The sequence below is a fragment of the Schistocerca serialis genome, chromosome 1 (assembly GCF_023864345.2).
Source record: "Schistocerca serialis cubense isolate TAMUIC-IGC-003099 chromosome 1, iqSchSeri2.2, whole genome shotgun sequence".
Lineage (NCBI taxonomy): Eukaryota > Metazoa > Arthropoda > Insecta > Orthoptera > Acrididae > Schistocerca > Schistocerca serialis.
The window spans coordinates 864,458,330-864,476,770 of NC_064638.1; the positions used below are offsets into that span (position 1 = coordinate 864,458,330).

The window sequence follows — 18,441 nt, forward strand, 5'->3', positions numbered from 1 at the left end:
GTACTACTGTAGTAGGTGTGGGCTTCGTGTCTATCTTGGCCACAATAATGCGTTCACTATGCTGTTTGTAGTAGCTTACCCGCATTCCTATTTTCCTATTCATTATTAAACCTACTCCTGCATTACCCCTATTTGATTTTGTGTTTATAACCCTGTAGTCACCTGACCAGAAGTCTTGTTCCTCCTGCCACCGAACTTCACTAATTCCCACTATATCTAACTTCAACCTATCCATTTCCCTTTTTAAATTTTCTAACCTACCTGCCCGATTAAGGGATCTGACATTCCACGCTCCGATCCGTAGAACGCCAGTTTTCTTTCTCCTGATAACGAAATCCTCTTGAGTAGTCCCCGCCCGGAGATCCGAATGGGGGACTATTTTACCTCCGGAATATTTTACCCAAGAGGACGCCATCATCATGTAATCATACAGTAAAGCTGCATGCCCTCGGGAAAAATTACGGCTGTAGTTTCCCCTTGCTTTCAGCCGTTCGCAGTACCAGCACAGCAAGGCCGTTTTGGTTATTGTTACAAGGCCAGATCAGTCAATCATCCTGACTGTTGCCCTTGCAACTACTGAAAAGGCTGCTGCCCCTCTTCAGGAACCACACGTTTGTCTGGCCTCTCAACAGATACCCCTCCGTTGTGGTTGCACCTACGGTACGGCTATCTGTATCGCTGAGGCACGCAAGCCTCCCCACCAACGGCAAGGTCCATGGTTCATGGGGGGGATATGCAAGAAAAAACATGTATCTAGAGGCCGGAAGTACGCTCTTTCTAGCTGATAAGATGTACTTTGTAATTTTAACGTACCCACCTACCTCATATAGTAAAACCAGATCCATGAACGTTTATGCATTTTCCTAATAACTTATGTGTCACACTATATTGTTTTTATAATAATAGGACGCAAAGTGATCGTAGTAATTGTGGGTTTATTCTAACACTGTGTACATGCGTGCAAACGATCTTAGTTTTGATGACGGTCTTTGCTGAATAGTTAAAGCAGATTAATTAGTGTATAAACTAACAGAAAATATTTACAGGCGATCGAGGCACGCATAATTATGGTGTCTGCTCTTGGTTAGTACTCTGTCGTTGTTGGAGGTTTCCGTCTGTTGCGAGTGGTACTGTGTTGATGGATGTGCCTGGTAGTAGTTGAGATAGTCTGGGTGGCAGAGCACCCACGATAGTTAAATACCGTTTCGGGTGAGTGCGATCTCTAACTTCTCATTCGATTTAGAGTGTCTGACACCAGTTTACGGTGATTGAGTATGAACGCCCACACGAACTTCATCTTCGTTTGTGAAACTAGAGGCAACTAAGAACCATTTTCTTGCAGTTAATATTGAGACTCGCTTGTGATAAACATGTTTACTTGTAATTGCAGTGATTACTTAGAACAAAGAAATTTAGTTTTATGTCGTGATTGATTCTGAAAATTCCTGCTGTTGGTCTTTTCGTGTTTGCTTCATGAGTAATGGGTTTTTAAACGTCTTTGCAAGCATGTTTTGCACTTACGTTTCTCTGTTACACTACATTAATTATTATTTACATCTACATCCACACTCCGCAACACACCTGACGGTGTGTGGCGGAGGGTACCCTGAGTACCTCTATCGGTTCTCCCTTCTATTCCAGTCTCGCATTGTTCGCGGAAAGAAGGATTGTCGGTATGCTTCTGTGTGGGCTCTAATCTCTCTGATTTCATCCTCATGGTCTCTTCGCGAGATATACGTAGGAGGGAGCAATATACTGCTTGACTCCTCGGTGAAGGTACGTTTTTGAAACTTCAACAAAAGTCCGTACCGACCTACTGAGCGTCTCTCTTGCAGAGTCTTCCACTGGAGTTTATCTATCATCTCCGTAACGCTTTCGCGATTACTAAATGATCATGTAACGAAGCGCGCTGCTCTCCTTTGAATCTTCTCTATCTCTTCTACCAACCCTATCTGGTACGGATCCCAAACTGGTGAGCAATATTCAAGCAGTGGGCGAACAAGTGTACTGTAACCTACTTCCTTTGTTTTCGGATTGCATTTCCCTAGGATTCATCCAATGAATCTCAGTCTGGCATCTGCTTTACCGACGATCGACTTTATATGATCATTCCATTTTAAATCACTCCTAATGCCTACTTCCAGATAATTTATGGAATTAACTGCTTCCAGTTGCTGACCTGCTATATTGTAGCTAAATGATAAAGGATCTTTCTTTCTATGTATTCGCAGCACATTACACTTGTCTACGTTGAGATTCAGTTGCGATTCCCTGCACCATGCGTCAATTCGTTGCAGGTCTTCCTGCATTTCAGTACAATTTTCCATTGTTACAACCTCTCGATATACCACAGCATCATCCACAAAAAGCCTCAGTGAACTTCCGATGTCATCCACAGGGTTATTTATGTATATCGTGAATAGCAACGGTCCTACGACACTCCCCTGCGGCACACCTGAAATCACTCTTACTTCGGAAGACTTCACTCCATTGAGAATGACATGCTGCGTTCTGTTATCTAGGAACTCTTCAATCCAATCACACAAGTGGTCTTACAGTCCATATGCTCTTACTTTGTTGATTAAACGACTGTGGGGAACTGTATCGAACGCCTTGCGGAAGTCAAGAAACACGGCATCTACCTGGGAACCCCTGAGTCTCATGGACGAATAGCGCGAGCTGGGTTTCACACGATCGTTTTTTTCGAAACCCATGCTGATTCGTACAGAGTAGATTTCTAGTCTCCAGAAAAGTCATTATCCTCGAACATAATACGTGTTCCAAAATTCTACAACTGATTGACGTTAGAGATATAGGTCTATAGTTCTGCACATCTGTTCGACGTCCCTTCTTAAAAACGGGGATGACCTGTGCCCTTTTCCAATCCTTTGGAACGCTATGCTCTTCTAGAGACCTACGGTACACCACTGCAAGAAGGGGGCAAGTTCCTTCGCGTACTCTGTGTAAAATCGAACTCATATCCCATCAGGTCCAGCGGCCTTTCCTCTTTTGAGCGATTTTAATTGTTTCTCTATCACTCTGTCGTCTATTTCGATGTCTACCATTTTGTAATGTGTGCGACAATGTTTGGGTTCCTCTTTATCCGCTATTTTGTAAGGCCACCATCCATAAATGTGCGAATTATTTGCAATAAACCTTTATTTGATTTAAATGATAGTTATCCTGTTTTCAAAAACATTATTAATGATACAGTTAATTAACTTAAATTATTTCGGTAACCAATCTAGTACTTTATAGCTACCTAATGGAAGCTTTTTTAGTAAATGCTTGTCATATTAAACACAACTCTTTTCTCTCATGATGTACAGATCTTTAGCGAATGACCCACCCGTACAACACTGTAGTGTTCCAAGCTAATTGTGCACTGGCCTCACAAAGAGCAGGCTGTAAAACGTCTGGAAATGTCATAATTTATCACAAAAATTGATAACGTTTATACTCGTAGGTTCTGAGATAAATTGAGGTCTATGGACACCATGGATATTGTCACAAAAGCAGTGCAAATCTATTCGTACACGTAGACTATTTGAAAAAAGTGAAAATTTTCGAGAACATATAGACACGGAGGATATGGCACAATCCCGCAATGAAGAGCTTTGATTATGTACACAGTTTAGGAAATTGTGGCTGTTGTTGGTGCTTAGAGAATTTACCGAGAAAATCGATTACGCTAAAGATCTGTACATCATGAGAGATAAGAGTTGTGTGTAATATGACAAATCTAAACTCAACACCAGTTTAGTGGACAACAATCTTACTTCAGAGTTTGACTGGACTGACTATCGTCTTTAACCACCCATTCCCATGGGCATAAACGTTAACAGACTACTTGGACAGGCCGCGCGGGGTACCCGCGCGGTCTTAGGCGTCTTGTCACGGTCCTCGCGGCTCCCCCGGTCGGAGGTTAGTGTCCTCTCTCAGGCATGAGTGTGTGTGTTGTCGATAGCGTAAGTTAGTTTAAGTTAGATTAAGTAGTGTAAGATTAGGGACCGATGACCAAGCAGTTTGGTCCCATAAGACCTTGCCACAAAAAACTGAACCAGAGTGTCACGAGAGGAGACAACTTGTTATGTCAAAGGCATGCCCAGTGAGGGGCAGGGCAAAGCAGCTTAACTGCCTCACCTCTCCTCTTCCTACTAGAAAAACATTTGTCTTCGTACGGCGTCATCGCATCCCTCGTCGCCAAACTTGAAGAAAGCCAGAATGTGCAATGGGTATTGACTAACAGCGAGTGTACCCACAGCAATTCGTTATGAAATCTAAGCTTACAGTAGCGTTGCAGATGCAGTTCACTATGTTTTCCTTGTGTTACAAGGAAGTGTAAATAAACTGCCAGATTTTGAGTACAGCAAGAATTCAGATCCATCTGAATGTTATCTGTCTGCCAGAAAAATAATATGTTCCAAAGTCTCATAATCTACATTTGGTCGTATATTATAAGTATGTATTAGCAAGTTTAGTGGGTAATAAAAAAATAATGCTGTAGTGATTGAAAATCTGCATTTAATTGTGCTGAGTTCCCTCCACGCCTCTGCTTTCACGAAACTAATATAAACAGCAACCCGTCCCCCCCCCCCCCCTCCCCCACTCACACACACACATAGCTCGGTTTCTGAGAAAGCTCTTGAGTGATATTCTCATTCTGAAGTATGAGTTTTTTATGATATGATTGTCCACTTTTGGATGTACCTGTTTTTAATGTGGTATTGCTGTTTCGAGTTACATGTCATAATCAAGTATAAGATTCGATGTCATCTTACGACATACGTAGGTTATAAATAACAATGTACACGCAGCAAGCGAATAACACAAATCTACGTATCTCGTTGCTCATGTACTCATGTCATGGATAACAAACACTGACTTTATTATCATCAAGAGTGAGATAGCCCTACAGGAGCGTTCTTATTATGAATCTGTTTCTATGTCTACGCCATAATATGGCATCAAATCTTACGCTTGACTATGCACATAAGCCGAAATAGCAATGGCACAATAAAAACAGTTACAACCAAAAGCGAAAAGTGGCGTCATTTAAAGAATTAATAGAGAATGTGGTCGTTACTGCAAGATGTTAGTGATATGTCGTAGTATACTCGTAACTGTTTCTTCGCATGTTCGTGGAGTATTTCCGCTGACAAACTGCTAGATAGCTGTAGGGAACTTGCGTGATGGCTACTTTAAGCGCACGCTGTGCCTGCAGGATCTGCGCTACAAGTTCCAGTACGGCTACGTGTCGCACTGGAAGCAGCGCGGCCTCTACAAGATCGACCTGGCCAACATGCGATACGTCCGAAGCGTCGACCTCTCGCTCTACAACTGCGTACCACGCCATCTGCAATTCTCATCTCTGTGTAAGTACCTGCTACGAACACGCTCTCACTATTTTTACCCGTAGGACTTTCTGTATTATTTTGACTTCTGTGATTTTTAACGGTTTGTGACAGATATGTCACAATACTACACCTGGCGTGTACTGCCCACAGCTGAGAAGAATGCAAGTAACAGGAACGCGGCAAGGAGTCGGATGTGTATTGTGACATACTCTAGGGAATAACAGTTCACGTTGTTCTGACAATGTTTTTTGTAAACCCCTCGTAGTCAGTTTTGTAAAGGCCACGTCGCTACTACTGTAACGGTAGGCCGAGTTTGTGAGTTCGTGTAACATCTTCTGGTGCAGTACACCGATAAGACATTTCTCCCTGCTACTATTACACAGCTATGCCCCAGGGCAGGTAAGAGGATACAAATTAGTAACGAAGTCACACAAATCAGTTAAATGGTTTACTTATCTTTGTGAATAGTTGAAATATGAAGTCTGCAACACTGCATGCAATAGAACACAATAAAGCTCTCAATCGTGAAGTGCAAATAATAGTAGCTAGACTTCACAGTAAATAGCAAATGCCATTTACGATAACTGTCTGTTCACTTCTAAGAGTCAATGTCCGCAGCTCGTGGTCGTGCGGTAGCGTTCTCGCTTCCCACGCCCGGGTTCCCGGGTTAGATTCCCGGCGGGATCATGGATTTTCTCTGCCTCGTGATGACTGGGTGTTGTGTGCTGTCCTTAGGTTAGTTAGGTTTAAGTAGTTCTAAGTTCTAGGGGACTGATGACCATAGATGTTAAGTCCCATAGTGCTCAAAGCCATTTGAACCATTTTCAAGAGTTCACCAAACGACCCTCACTGTGTAAGTCAGTCCTGGACGATGATCTACAACCAAGTGGGCGAGAGCTGCTCTTCTATCTTTCGAGTAGGCTTCTGTCCGTTGTCGTCCACTCGTTGGCGGATTGTACTCGGCCGGCAGTTGAACGAGGTTAAGGCGATACCTTCATCCTCAGCGCCTCCCGTGGCGTTGGTGAAACTCGCGCAAGTGGCGAGTCTCTACGGCACCGGCACCAGCTCGCATATTTGCGCCTGTGTCGCTTTTTACGTGGCTGTGTCTACATCTACATCTACATCATTACTCTGCAATTCACATTTAAGTACTTGCCAGAGGGTTCATCAAACCACAATCACACTATCTCTCTACCATTCCACTCCCGAACAGCGCGCGGGAAAAACGAACACCTACACCTTTCTGTTCGAGCTCTGATTTCTCTTATTTTATTTTGATGATCATTCCTACCTATGTAGGCTGGGCTCAACAAAATATTTTCGCATTCGTAAGAGAAAGCTGGTGATTGAAATTTCGTAAATAGATCTCGCCGCGACGAAAAACGTCTTTGCTTTAATGACTTCCATCCCAACTCGCGTATCATATCTGCCACACTCTCTCCCCTATTACTTGATCATACAAAACGAGCTGCCCTTTTTTGCACTCTTTCGATGTCCTCCGTCAATCCCACCTGGTAAGGATCCCACACCGCGCAGCAATATTCTAACAGAGGACGAACGAGTGTAGTGTAAGCTGTCTCTTTAGTGGACTTGTTGCACCTTCTAAGTGTCCTGCCAATGAAACGCAACCTTTGGCTCGCCTTCCCCACAATATTATCTATGTGGTCTTTCCAACGGAAGTTGTTCGTAATTTTAACACCCAGGTACTTAGTTGATAAATAGAACAATTCTCAAGGCTGTCAGTTCGAGTAATCGAATTCCAACGGATTTTTTTTTTTTTGAACTCATGTGGATCACCTCACACTTTTCGTTATTTAGCGTCAACTGCCACCTGCCACACCATACAGCAATCTTTTCTAAATCGCTTTGCAACTGATACTGGTCTTCGGATGACCTTACTAGACGGTAAATTACGGCATCATCTGCGAACAACCTAAGAGAACTGCTCAGATTGTCGCCCAGGTCATTTACATAGATCAGGAACAGCAGAGGTCCCAGGACGCTTCCCTGGGGAACACCTGATATCACTTCAGTTTTACTCGATGATTTGCCCTCTATTACTACGAACTGCGACCTTCCTGACAGGAAATCACGAATCCAGTCGCACAACTGAGACGATAGCCAATAGGCCCGCAGCTTGATTAGAAGTCGCTTGTGATGAACGGTGTTAAAAGCTCTCCGGAAATCTAGAAATACGGAATCAACTTGAGATCCCCTGTCGATAGCGGCCATTACTTCGTGCAAATAAAGAGCTAGCTGCGTTCTTGTGTCTTGTTCGGACGACACAGTAACGTTTTCACGGATGCAACTATGTCAACATTTCAAAGTTCGAACGATGTAAATGTATTAAATGGGCCAACCTTTCAGCATTGTACTAATACTACCAGAATAATGTTAGACTTCCCATTTGTGCGGCTACAGCATGTGTGGTATGAGTATATATAGTTTATTAATTTCAAACTGTGTGTGCACTACTGAAGTACTCTTTTCCTTTACGATACATATTTCGCTTCAGTCAATCAAAACATCATCAGCGGTAAGGTTTCTCATCCGTTTCTTCCTTACAGTGAGAATATAACGTTTGCGTACACGTTTTGTGATCGAAAGTATCCGGAGATTCTGTGTAATGCTGAGTTGATCAATACTGAAACGTCCCCTTAGAAAAATTTTTGAATTACTGTGCTGATAAACCTCTTACATTATTTGATTTTCAAACAGCTGACCAGAACTGAACGTACTCAGACATTTCGCTCTTTACCTATTCTGATCAACACTAAACTAACAGCCAATATTTTTAGCGCAACGCAATCTGACTTTCAATAGTCCCTACAAGACGATGGTTCTGACTAACATTAACCTATACGTTTCACAAATCACTTTCCTCACAAAAATCTTCGTTACTCGAACTACTGCAATACAGCGAGCGCCACTACTGCCAGCTAAATAAAAGATTCAAACTACTGAAGGCACTAACTACTGATAGGCATAGTTAGCAAATGAAAGATTTTGATAGAGAACAGACAACGTATTTACCTTAACAGTATTCAAAAGTCATAATATATATAGCAGTTCATGGCATCCAATCTTAGAAATTTACTGTCTCTGATGGACACACGTCCAGATCATCCACTCTCAAAATTCCGCAGTCTCTCTCCTCACATCCACCACTGCTGGCGGCTCACCTCCAACTGCGCAACGCTACGCGCTGTTAACAGCCAACTGCCCAACACTACAATAGCATATACTCCAACAATGCAAACCAACCACAGCCTTCACACAGCACAGTCAGTGATTTTCATATAGAGCGCTACGTGGCGTTAGCAACATAAAAACCTAAACAACCTACTTACAATACGTGTCAAGAGAAGGGGACCCGCGGGGAGTGCTGTGCTATCAGTAGAGGGAGCAGCAAAAAGCAGAACGGGTTACTCAGGAGAGATAGTGCCATCGAACATGGGTTAGTGATTGGATGTCAGATGAGTAACAAACCCTACAAGGTACTTTCCAACTCTTCTAAAACTGCCTCGGTCGACTGTCGTGAAATGATTGTGAAGAAGAAACGCGAAGTAATAACCATAGCTAAAACAAGACCAGGCAGACCCCATCTGGTGTCGGGGGGCGACCGTCGATCATTGCAGAGAGTGGTTGTAAAGAAAAGCACGAAATACGCCAAAGGAGCCACTCGTGACTTCCAATGCTACCAGAAGTCTGGCTAGCACAGCAGAGGAACAGTTGTGCAGCCGTCTCGACAGCGGATGAGCCTCTGTTTTTAACGCCGGACAATGAGGTCATCCTTACCACAGCAGTCACTGTGAAGGTAAACTATCCGTTCGTGGGAAAACCCTGGCACAATTGCTCCTTTGTTTTCTTCCAGGCTCATCGAATTTCCGTGTTTTTTTTCCATTACAGCATGATCATTGAAATACGATAAGAATATCAGCACTTTTTACCAGGATTTGGTGCCATTTGATCCAGCGCACATCGATTTCTGAGGGTTGACTCATTCAGAGGAATCGTTGAGCTATAGAAACCTGATGAGCGAATTTCATTCAGTCGTTTCAGAATGCCAAACAGCCGCAATTGGCGCCTTGGGTAATGCAGTAATCTCAGTCAGATACCAACAGATGGGTACTCTCAGAACCATACAAGACAATCAACGAAACACAGCAAGGCTGGCAGTGAAGACTGCCACAGTCGAGTCGATGTATGGAGATCCCAGACAGTTGCAGTGGGCTAAGCGGGGCTGCTTCGCACACTTACCTCCAACAGTGACGGAACGGGATTCTGTAATCGTCTCTATCGCAACGCTTCAGTGTCCCCGGAGCTTTATAGACGGCTATTGTTTTCGCCTGCTGCCGGTTGCGTTTTGCAGCTGAAAGTGGCAACAGCGCCACCAATCAGGGTTCATCTTACACCGACTCGACTGTAGGAATGCAAAAAAAGAATTCCTTTCCCACACCTTGTCTCACCCCGCGCAGAAATTCTTCTGAGCTGTCTACTGTACATCTGTCATTGACTGATCATGGCACATGTCATACAAAAATATTTCTGGACGGTATTTCATGTTCATATTAGGGATAAAAATGTTAATTTATAGACTCACGTTAGGGAGAAGAGATGTTCAGATCATTAGCTTCAAATTAGGCATTGGCCTTACCGCAGTGAACACACCGGTCCCCGTCAGATCACCGAAATTAAGCGCTGTCGGGTGTGGCCGGCGCTTGCATGGGTGACCATCCGGGCCGCCATGCGCTGTTGCCATTTTTCGGGGAGCACTCAGCCTCGTGATGCCAATTGAGGAGCTACTCGACCGAATAGTGGCGGCTCCGGCCACGGAAAACCTACATAAAGACCGGGAGAGCGATATGCTGACCACACGCCCCTCCTATCTGCATTTTCAGCTGAGGATGACACGGCGGTCGGATGGTACCAATGGCCCACTTGTGGCCTGAAGACGGAGTGCTGAGCGCTAGCTTCAAATTCCATATTTCTCTAAAATCACTTGCTGAAGACGTGATAACGATACAATCAATTTGCTACTCTAATCATGTTTCATTTCTGGCTACTAACATACGCGAAATCACATTGTTACAATCTTATTTTCCTCCAGTTTGCTACTCGGAGTCGAATTTTTGACAATTAATGTGCACGTTTGGAGAACTGCTTCCGCTGTGTTGAAAATACGAGATTTATTGATTGTGAGTGGGTTTGTATATCGGTGAGTTGGGATGGGGCTCTGTATATAAACTGAATGTACTTATGCTCTTTTATGCTTCTTTGTGGTATGTAAACTGTGCTTTCTAATATGCACTGTGTCACTGTTTATCCGATAATCACCTCTGTTGTCTTGCTTTATGTCTTTTACCAGTAATTTCATATATTGTAATCACAGCAGGCGTTTGTGTGTCTGTCTGTTTGTGTGTGTGTGTGTGTGTGTGTGTGTGTGTGTGTTTGTGTGTCACGTGCTTGGGTCTTTGATCGTTCTTTTAGAGCGGAGAACAGGGTACCATTGCAGAGATTCATTATCTGTTTTCATTCTACTATGATTTCTTGTACATGGTAATTTTCTTATATTATAAGTTTATGTGGAGGGCTTTTGTTCCATTCAAGAATATCGCATTGGTGTTTATATCTGTTGGTCAGTGGCTGATATCCATATCGACTCTGCAAACGGAGAATGATTGCTGTGACTCTGAAGCACCCTTCTATGTTCACTGCTTCCAACGCTAAACTTTCTACCCGTCTTTCCAAATGTGAATTGAGTTGCACTCTTGAGATGTGAGCTAACAGATTCCAGATTGTTCTGTTTTCAGTTCTTGTTGCTTTCTTGTTTCCAACCATGCGAGATGCTTTGTTGTTGTGGGCGAGTGTCTGCCATTTGTTTGTTGTTATGGTTGATCCTTGTTCAGACCTGTTGTCTCGGTTTGTGTTATGTGTATTTAAGTACTGTGCGCTTTTGTTTGTAAGTTGTTGTCGAGCTGTGTGTTGGATTGGATGTCTTTTTAATTCTTGTTGTGGTTCATTTTGTCTATCATATTTGTCTCTACAGGTGCTTGTTTGACATTCTGTAGCTCATTTTTGTAGTTGTCCTCACTGGCTGGAGTTTTATTGAATGTGTGTAGCATCTTCAGGTTTGTTTGTGTGTGTAAGTAGGTCTGAGTCTTCGTACACGGTTGTGTTAGTGGTCGTGGGTTTCCCACATATGGAAAATTGTTGTTTGTTGTATTTGTGGAGTAAACTGCGTATTGTGAATTGTAACCGACTGAAAGGTTTTAATTAAAAATAGGAGACTTAATATAAAGAGCAGATAAAAATAGTATAGTACGGGGTAAGAGCAACATTCAGCTTAATTCAATGAAAGCGATATATTGTGTTTGTTTCTGAAGTCTATCTAAACTGGGAATGGTTCCACGTCATTCTAGTTTCTTAGTACTTACCCCACACATATAACAGTGGAAAACGTGATGATTTGAAACAAACGAACTGCTGTGTTTCTCAAAGAGCATTTGTTATCCTAACGTTCTCGTGCGATTTGCGAATGTTCCCAAGAGGGTTTAACACTGTTCACTTTGTCTCCGCCAGCATTTTGAGATTATCTAGTTTTTTTCCTTCATTATCAATACAATACTGAAACAGGATGACTAAAAAATGTTAGAACGCTATGGTTGTAATTCTCATAACACTTTTAATGCATAGAAACTGTAAACCATTTTATACGAAAAGTTTTGTGCCCTTGCCGGACTCAAACATCAGTATCGGCGAGAGGCGGGGACTTCATGTCTGCTGGATAGGCGTTCTGGCGGCGTAAGCTAGGACGAAAGTGTGTGCTGATGTTTTCGAAGCTTTCCGATCACCGACACTACTTTCGCACCGCTACTCACTTGCTCTTGTCTTTTCTCTCGGTTTGCTTCTGTAGCTTTGTTTTGTATACTATTAAGGATTATTTACATTCATGTTTTCTTTTATTTTGTCCTTTCGTATTTATGTGTAATTTTTGCTGTTGAGTTCTTGGGCCTTTCAGCCACTCGCTGTTTCCTCAAAACCGATGAGTGGCAGTCCCACACCAGGGTAATGCGTCGTTAAAAGGCGCCAAGGCATACTCTCGCGTGCGAATAAGCAAGTAATGATCAATCAAAAACGTCCGTAGCTTTGCCTCCATCAAATAACGCTGCAGGAACAACACCATGAACAGACGCGGCGGCAATGACAGCAAAGGAACAGATGTGTCTGCAACAACTACAATAGCAAGAGCAGGTGCAGCAGCTGCCCAAGCAGGATTCGAGGTGATATGAAACGGGAGGCCGGCCGGTGTGGTCGAGCGGTTCTAGGCGCTTCAGTCTGGAACCGCACGACCGCTACGGTCGCAGGTTTGAATCCTGCCTCTGGCATGGATGTGAGTGATGTCCTTAGGTTAGTTAGGTTTAAGTAGTTCTAAGTTCTAGGGGACTGATGACCTCAGATGTTAAGTCCCATTGTACTCAGAGCCATTTGAACCATGAAACGGGAGCATGCCGCCGGCAGGAAGATCATCTGCCGGGTAATCTTTGCCCCCACTTCAACCGTTCGCTGACGAAGCTGTAGAGACGGAGGGAACTACATGCGTAGATTTGTGCTGTATTACAAGGTAATAAACATATCATATCACGGAGTAGTTTGTGCAAGGTTGTGCACAAACTGTCTCAGCCCCCGGTTCTCGAAGTATTGGAATGTAACTGATTGTGTAACTTGCTGAGAGAGCATTTCTGCGATCGACAGATATCGTGACTGTGAGATTGCAGTTTACTCATACAATAAGCTAAGCAAAACGGTCTTATGTGGCGTAGACAATGGATCTGCAAGGGATCGCCCATAAATTGATGTTTTACTGTACTAATTGCAGAGTCTCATACGATGATTCTTTAGGTAGTTGTATGATAATCACTGGACGAGGAGGTCGAGAATAGAGCTATGAAATAGTCCAACACCGAGTTACGCAAAATCGCAGATATAGCCTGAACGATTGAGTTGTCTGCAGTAGGGCAAATGAATTTTCAAATAGTTGGCAAGTAGCTCAGCTCCCCGCCATGCGTCGACAAGTAAGTGCTCTGGATGACATCTAGGCTGTGACCCCTAAGTAAGAAAGCCTTCCTTCCTATCAGGTAGATTTCAGTAGACTTGGCAAACAGACAAACTTAGTCAGGAGTCTAGAAGCAGGTTACGGTCTTTAAATAATAAGAAAAGTTCCATCTGGGCTGCAGATTCGCTCCCACAGAGGTTTAAGTCGTGTCCATCCTGTAGGAGGCTGCCGCTTTACTTCCCCTATCTGAGCTAGTTCTTCGTCTCTAATGACACACTCGTCGATGGTACGCTAAACCCTGATCATCCTGCCTTTCCCTTTGTTTCCAAATTTCTCTAGCTTGCCATAGAATTCAACACTTGTTAGTATGTATCGAGAATTCCGTGATTGAAATTGCCATTTTAACTACCCTACCGCAACGACGTCGACGGTAGTGTTTTCATATTATGCAAATTCTTTTTTCTTGCAGTAGCTTAACACCGCTTCAGCATTGTTACTCTGAGGAATTGTCTCGTACATAGGAAACCAGAAACAGATAATTGATTTACAGTCCAGTTAAAGCAAGCTTCCGTGGTATTGTGACTTTACTGAAAGATTTACGCCAACGTGGAGCTGTCCCTATCCCCGCAGAATTTCTGCGATTCCACCCACTCATCTGGTATTTTCGAAGCTCGTTGCCGTTTCATTGCCACAAACATCATTTTTCAATTATCGCGACTGGACCAGCCGTAAATCATTTCTGTCGGGCGTTATTTACTTTCCTAATGCATGATCACCGCCCTCGCCGCATCCCGCACGTTGCGCCCTGTCCACCTGTGACGTCCTGCCGTCACAACACATGGTTTCCATTAGCGCTCGCATTGATTTACTGCAGGTTCCCCTCATCGTCATCCGGTGTGTTTAGTTTCACTCCTACAGGGACGGTGTATCGTACGAAATGCACTCTTGATCGAGAAGATGTACCGGTATCCATGTAAATCAGGCGGACAACATGCAGAAGGGCTAGAGCTGAAGTGTTAAAATACCTTTAATTACGAGGGAAAATCAGTAAGCAATGGCAGTTTTTTCTAGTTCATAAGGTGACAGAGCTGGCTCAACGTCTACAGACCGTAAGGTCAATGTTGTACTTGTGCGCTAGCAGTGCTGTTCCACTCAGTAGCTCTTTCGTAGTGATTCTATAGAACGTTGTTAAGGGTCTAATTCTGCGTTTAATATTCGCAAATGTAGCTGCATGTCCTTATTGAATGAAAAATTTTCTAATGCAAAAATTGTTTCAAAAGTGGACGAGTATCTGTCTTTGACGGCGAACGTTCAGGTGGGCCATCCACTTCGAAAGCTAGCAGTACCAGTGAGAAAACTGAGCGAATGATTCGTGGTGATCTTCGTCCCAAAACTGATGGTCTTGTGCAAGTTGAACACTACCCGAGGTTCAGCGTTTGCAGTGGTCCACAGTGCTGTAAATCGTTGCAGTGCCCGTGCTCACTGTATACCACATCAAATGACAGACAAGCGCAAACGGGGACAGATTTTCAAGTCATATTTGACGCGTTTTTAAGAGGAAGGAGACGACTTTATCGGTGGAATAAAATCCTTTGATGAAGACGTCGGTGCATTACATCGAATCACAGACTAAGCGGCACAGTTTCGTACCTTCACATGAAGTATGAATGTTTAGAGTACAAATTTCTGTGGGAAAGATGATAATGAAAGTATTTTAGTGTGTGAATGATCCACTGATAATTTATTACAGACGAATGGAAAAACTGGTAGAAGCCGACCTCGGGGAAGATCAGTTTGGATTCCGTAGAAATGTTGGAACACGTGAAGCAATACTGACCCTACGACTTATGTTAGAAGAAAGATTAAGGAAAGGCAAACCTACGTTTCTAGCATTTGTAGACTTAGAGAAAGCTTTTGACAATGTTGACTGGAATACTCTCTTTCAAATTCTGAAGGTGGCAGGGGTAAAATACAGGGAGCGGAAGGCTATTTACAATTTGTACAGAAAGAAAATGGCAGTTATAAGAGTCGAGGGGCATGAGAGGGAAGCAGTGGTTGGGAAGAGAGTGAGACAGGGTTGTAGCCTCTGCCCGATGCTATTCAATCTGTATATTGAGCAATCAGTAAAGGAAACAAAAGAAAAGTTCAGAGAAGGTGTTAAAATCCATGGAGAAGAAATAAAAACTTTGAGGTACGCCGATGACATTGTGATTCTATCAGAGACAGCAAAGGACTTGGAAGAGCAGTTGAACGGAATGGACAGTGTCTTGAAAGGATGGTATAAGATGAATATCAACAAAAGCAAAACGAGGATAATCGAAAGCAGTCGAATTAAGGCGGGTGAAGCTGAGGGAATTAGATTAGGAAATGAGACACTTAAAGTAGTGAAGAAGTTTTGCTTTTTGTGGAGCAAAATAACTGATGATGGTCGAAGTAGAGAGTATATAAAATGTAGACTGTCAATGGCAAGGAAAGCGTTTCTGATGAAGAGAAATTTGTTAACATCGAGTATTGAGTTAAGTGTTAGGAAGTCGTTTCTGAAAGTATTTGTATGGAGTGTAGCCATGCATGGAAGTGAAACATGGACGATAAATAGTTTAGACAAGAAGAGAATAGAAGGTTTCGAAATGTGGTGCTACAGAAGAATGCTGAAAATTAGATGGGTAGATCACATAACTAATGAGGAGGTATTGAATAGAATTGGGGAGGAGTTTGTGGCACAAGTTGACTAGAAGAAGGGAACGGTTGGTAGGACATGTTCTGAGGCATCAAGGGATCACCAATTTAGTACTAGAGGGCAGGGTGGAGGGTAAAAATCGTAGAGGGAGATCAAGAGATCAATACACTAAGCAGATTCAGAAGTATGTAGGTTGCAGTAGGTACTGGGAGATGAAGGAGCTTGCACAGGATAGAGTAGCAGGGAGAGCTACATCAAACCAGTCTCAGGACTGAAGACCACACAACAACAACAACAACAACATGTAGTGGGACGGCAACAAAATATTCTCAGACTCTGAGGAGAATGTTTGTGATTGAAATCTCATGAGAAGTTCCTGTCGCAACGAAAAACGGCTAAGTTTTAAAGACTGCCACCTCACATATAATATCCGTAGCACCGTCGCCTCTATTTCGCTATAATACAAAACGAGCCGTCCTTCCTTGGACTTTTTTGATGTTTTCCGTCCACCCTCTCTGATGTGGGTCCCATACCAAGTTCCAATGCTTCAGGAAAGGCCGGACAAACATAGCGTTGTGAGTCTCTATAGCCGAACTGTTGCGTTTTCCAAGTGTACTACCATTATTTACTGGTTTGCTTTCCCCAAAACATTATGTATGTGATCGCCTCAGTTAAAGTTATTTGTAATTGCAATCCATAGGTATTTAGTTGAAATCAGAGCCTTTAGATATGTGTGATTTATCGTGCAACCGAAATCTAGTGCATTTATTTTATTACTCATGTGGATGAGTTCTTGCTTTTGGTTACTGTCAAGTCCATTTTTCGCACCATACATATATTTTGTCTAAGTCATTTTGCTATTTGTTCTGATCATCTGATGACTTTGTAAGACGGTAAATGACAGCATCAGCTGCAAACAATCAGAGGGCTGTTCAGATTGTCTCATAATACGTTTATGTAGATCATGAACAGCAGAGGAGCAATAAGACTTTCTTGGGGAACGCCAGATATTACTTCTATTTTACTTCATGATTTTCCTTCAGTTACTGCGAACTGTGACATTTCTGACAGTAAGTCAGGAATCCACTCGCACAATTGACACGATACTCCACAGACACGCAATTTATTTATAAGTTGCTTGTGAAGAACGGTGCCAAAAGCCTTCTGGAGATCCAGAAATGTAGAATTAATTTGACATCCCCTGTCGATAGAACTCGTTACTTCGTGAGAATAAAGAGCTAGTTGTGTTTCACAAGGACGATATTTTCCGAATATGTGTTGTCCACTTGTCAATAAATGCTTTTCTTATAGGTAATTCATAACGGCCGAGTATAGTTTATGTTTCAGAGTCCTACTGCAAATCGACGTTAGCGTTATAGTTCCGTAGTTGGAATGCAGGAAGATCTGCAGCTGATAGGCACTTGGCGCAGGGAGTGATAACTGACCCTTAACATAGACAAATGTAATGTATTGCGAATACATAGAAAGACGGATCCTTTATCGTATGATTATATGATAGCGGAACAAACACTGGTAGCAGTTACTTCTGTAAAATATCTGGGAGTATGCGTACGGAACGATTTGAAGTGGAATGATCATTAAAATTAATTGTTGATAAGGCGGGTGCCAGGTTGAGATTCATTGGGAGAGTCCTTGGAAAATGTAGTCCATCAACAAAGGAGGTGGCTTACAAAACACTCGTTCGACCTATACTTGAATATTGCTCATCAGTGTGGGATCCGTACCAGGTCGGGTTGACAGAGGAGATAGAGAAGATCCAAAGAAGGGCGGCGCGTTTTCTCACAGGGTTATTTGGTAAGCGTGATAGCGTTACGGAGATGTTTAGCAAACTCAAGTGGCAGACTCTGCAAGAGAGGCGCTCTGCATCGCGGTGTAGCTTGCTCGCCAGGTTTCGAGAGGGTGCGTTTCTGGATGAGATATCGAATATATTGCTTCCCCCCACTTATACCTCCCGAGCAGATCACGAATGTAAAATTAGAGAGATTCAAGCGCTCACGGAGGCTTTCCGGCAGTCGTTCTTCCAGCGAACCATACGCGACTGGTTCAAATGGGTCTGACCACTATGGGACTCAACTGCTGTGGTCATAAGTCCCTAGGACTTAGAACTACTTAAACCTAACTAACCTAAGGACATCACACACATCCATGCCCGAGGCAGAATTCGAACCTGCGACCGTAGCGGTCGTGCGGTTCCAGACTGTAGCGCCTTTAACCGCTCGGCCACTCTGGCCGGCATTTAGAATTGTGCTGCCCCCTGTGAGAATCGAACTCACAACGCCTGGTTTACAAGACCAGTGCTCTGCCCCTGAGCTAAGGAGGCTACGCGACTG

General features: G+C 43.2%; 1 protein-coding gene and 1 non-coding gene across 2 annotated transcripts in view; one reads left to right on the forward strand and one right to left on the reverse strand.

Moving 5' to 3' along the window:
• The window catches only part of LOC126440939 (follistatin-related protein 5-like), a 133,925-nt gene that overhangs the window by 99,722 nt on the left and 15,762 nt on the right, over window positions 1–18,441 (forward strand). Inside the window, exon 12 of the mRNA XM_050090678.1 lies at window positions 5,225–5,375. Within this exon, the coding sequence (XP_049946635.1) occupies window positions 5,225–5,375 (151 nt within the window). The remainder of the gene's footprint in view (window positions 1–5,224; window positions 5,376–18,441) is intronic.
• On the reverse strand, window positions 18,360–18,431 carry Trnat-ugu (transfer RNA threonine (anticodon UGU)). Its single transcript has one exon. It is a non-coding gene; the product is annotated as a tRNA-Thr (tRNA).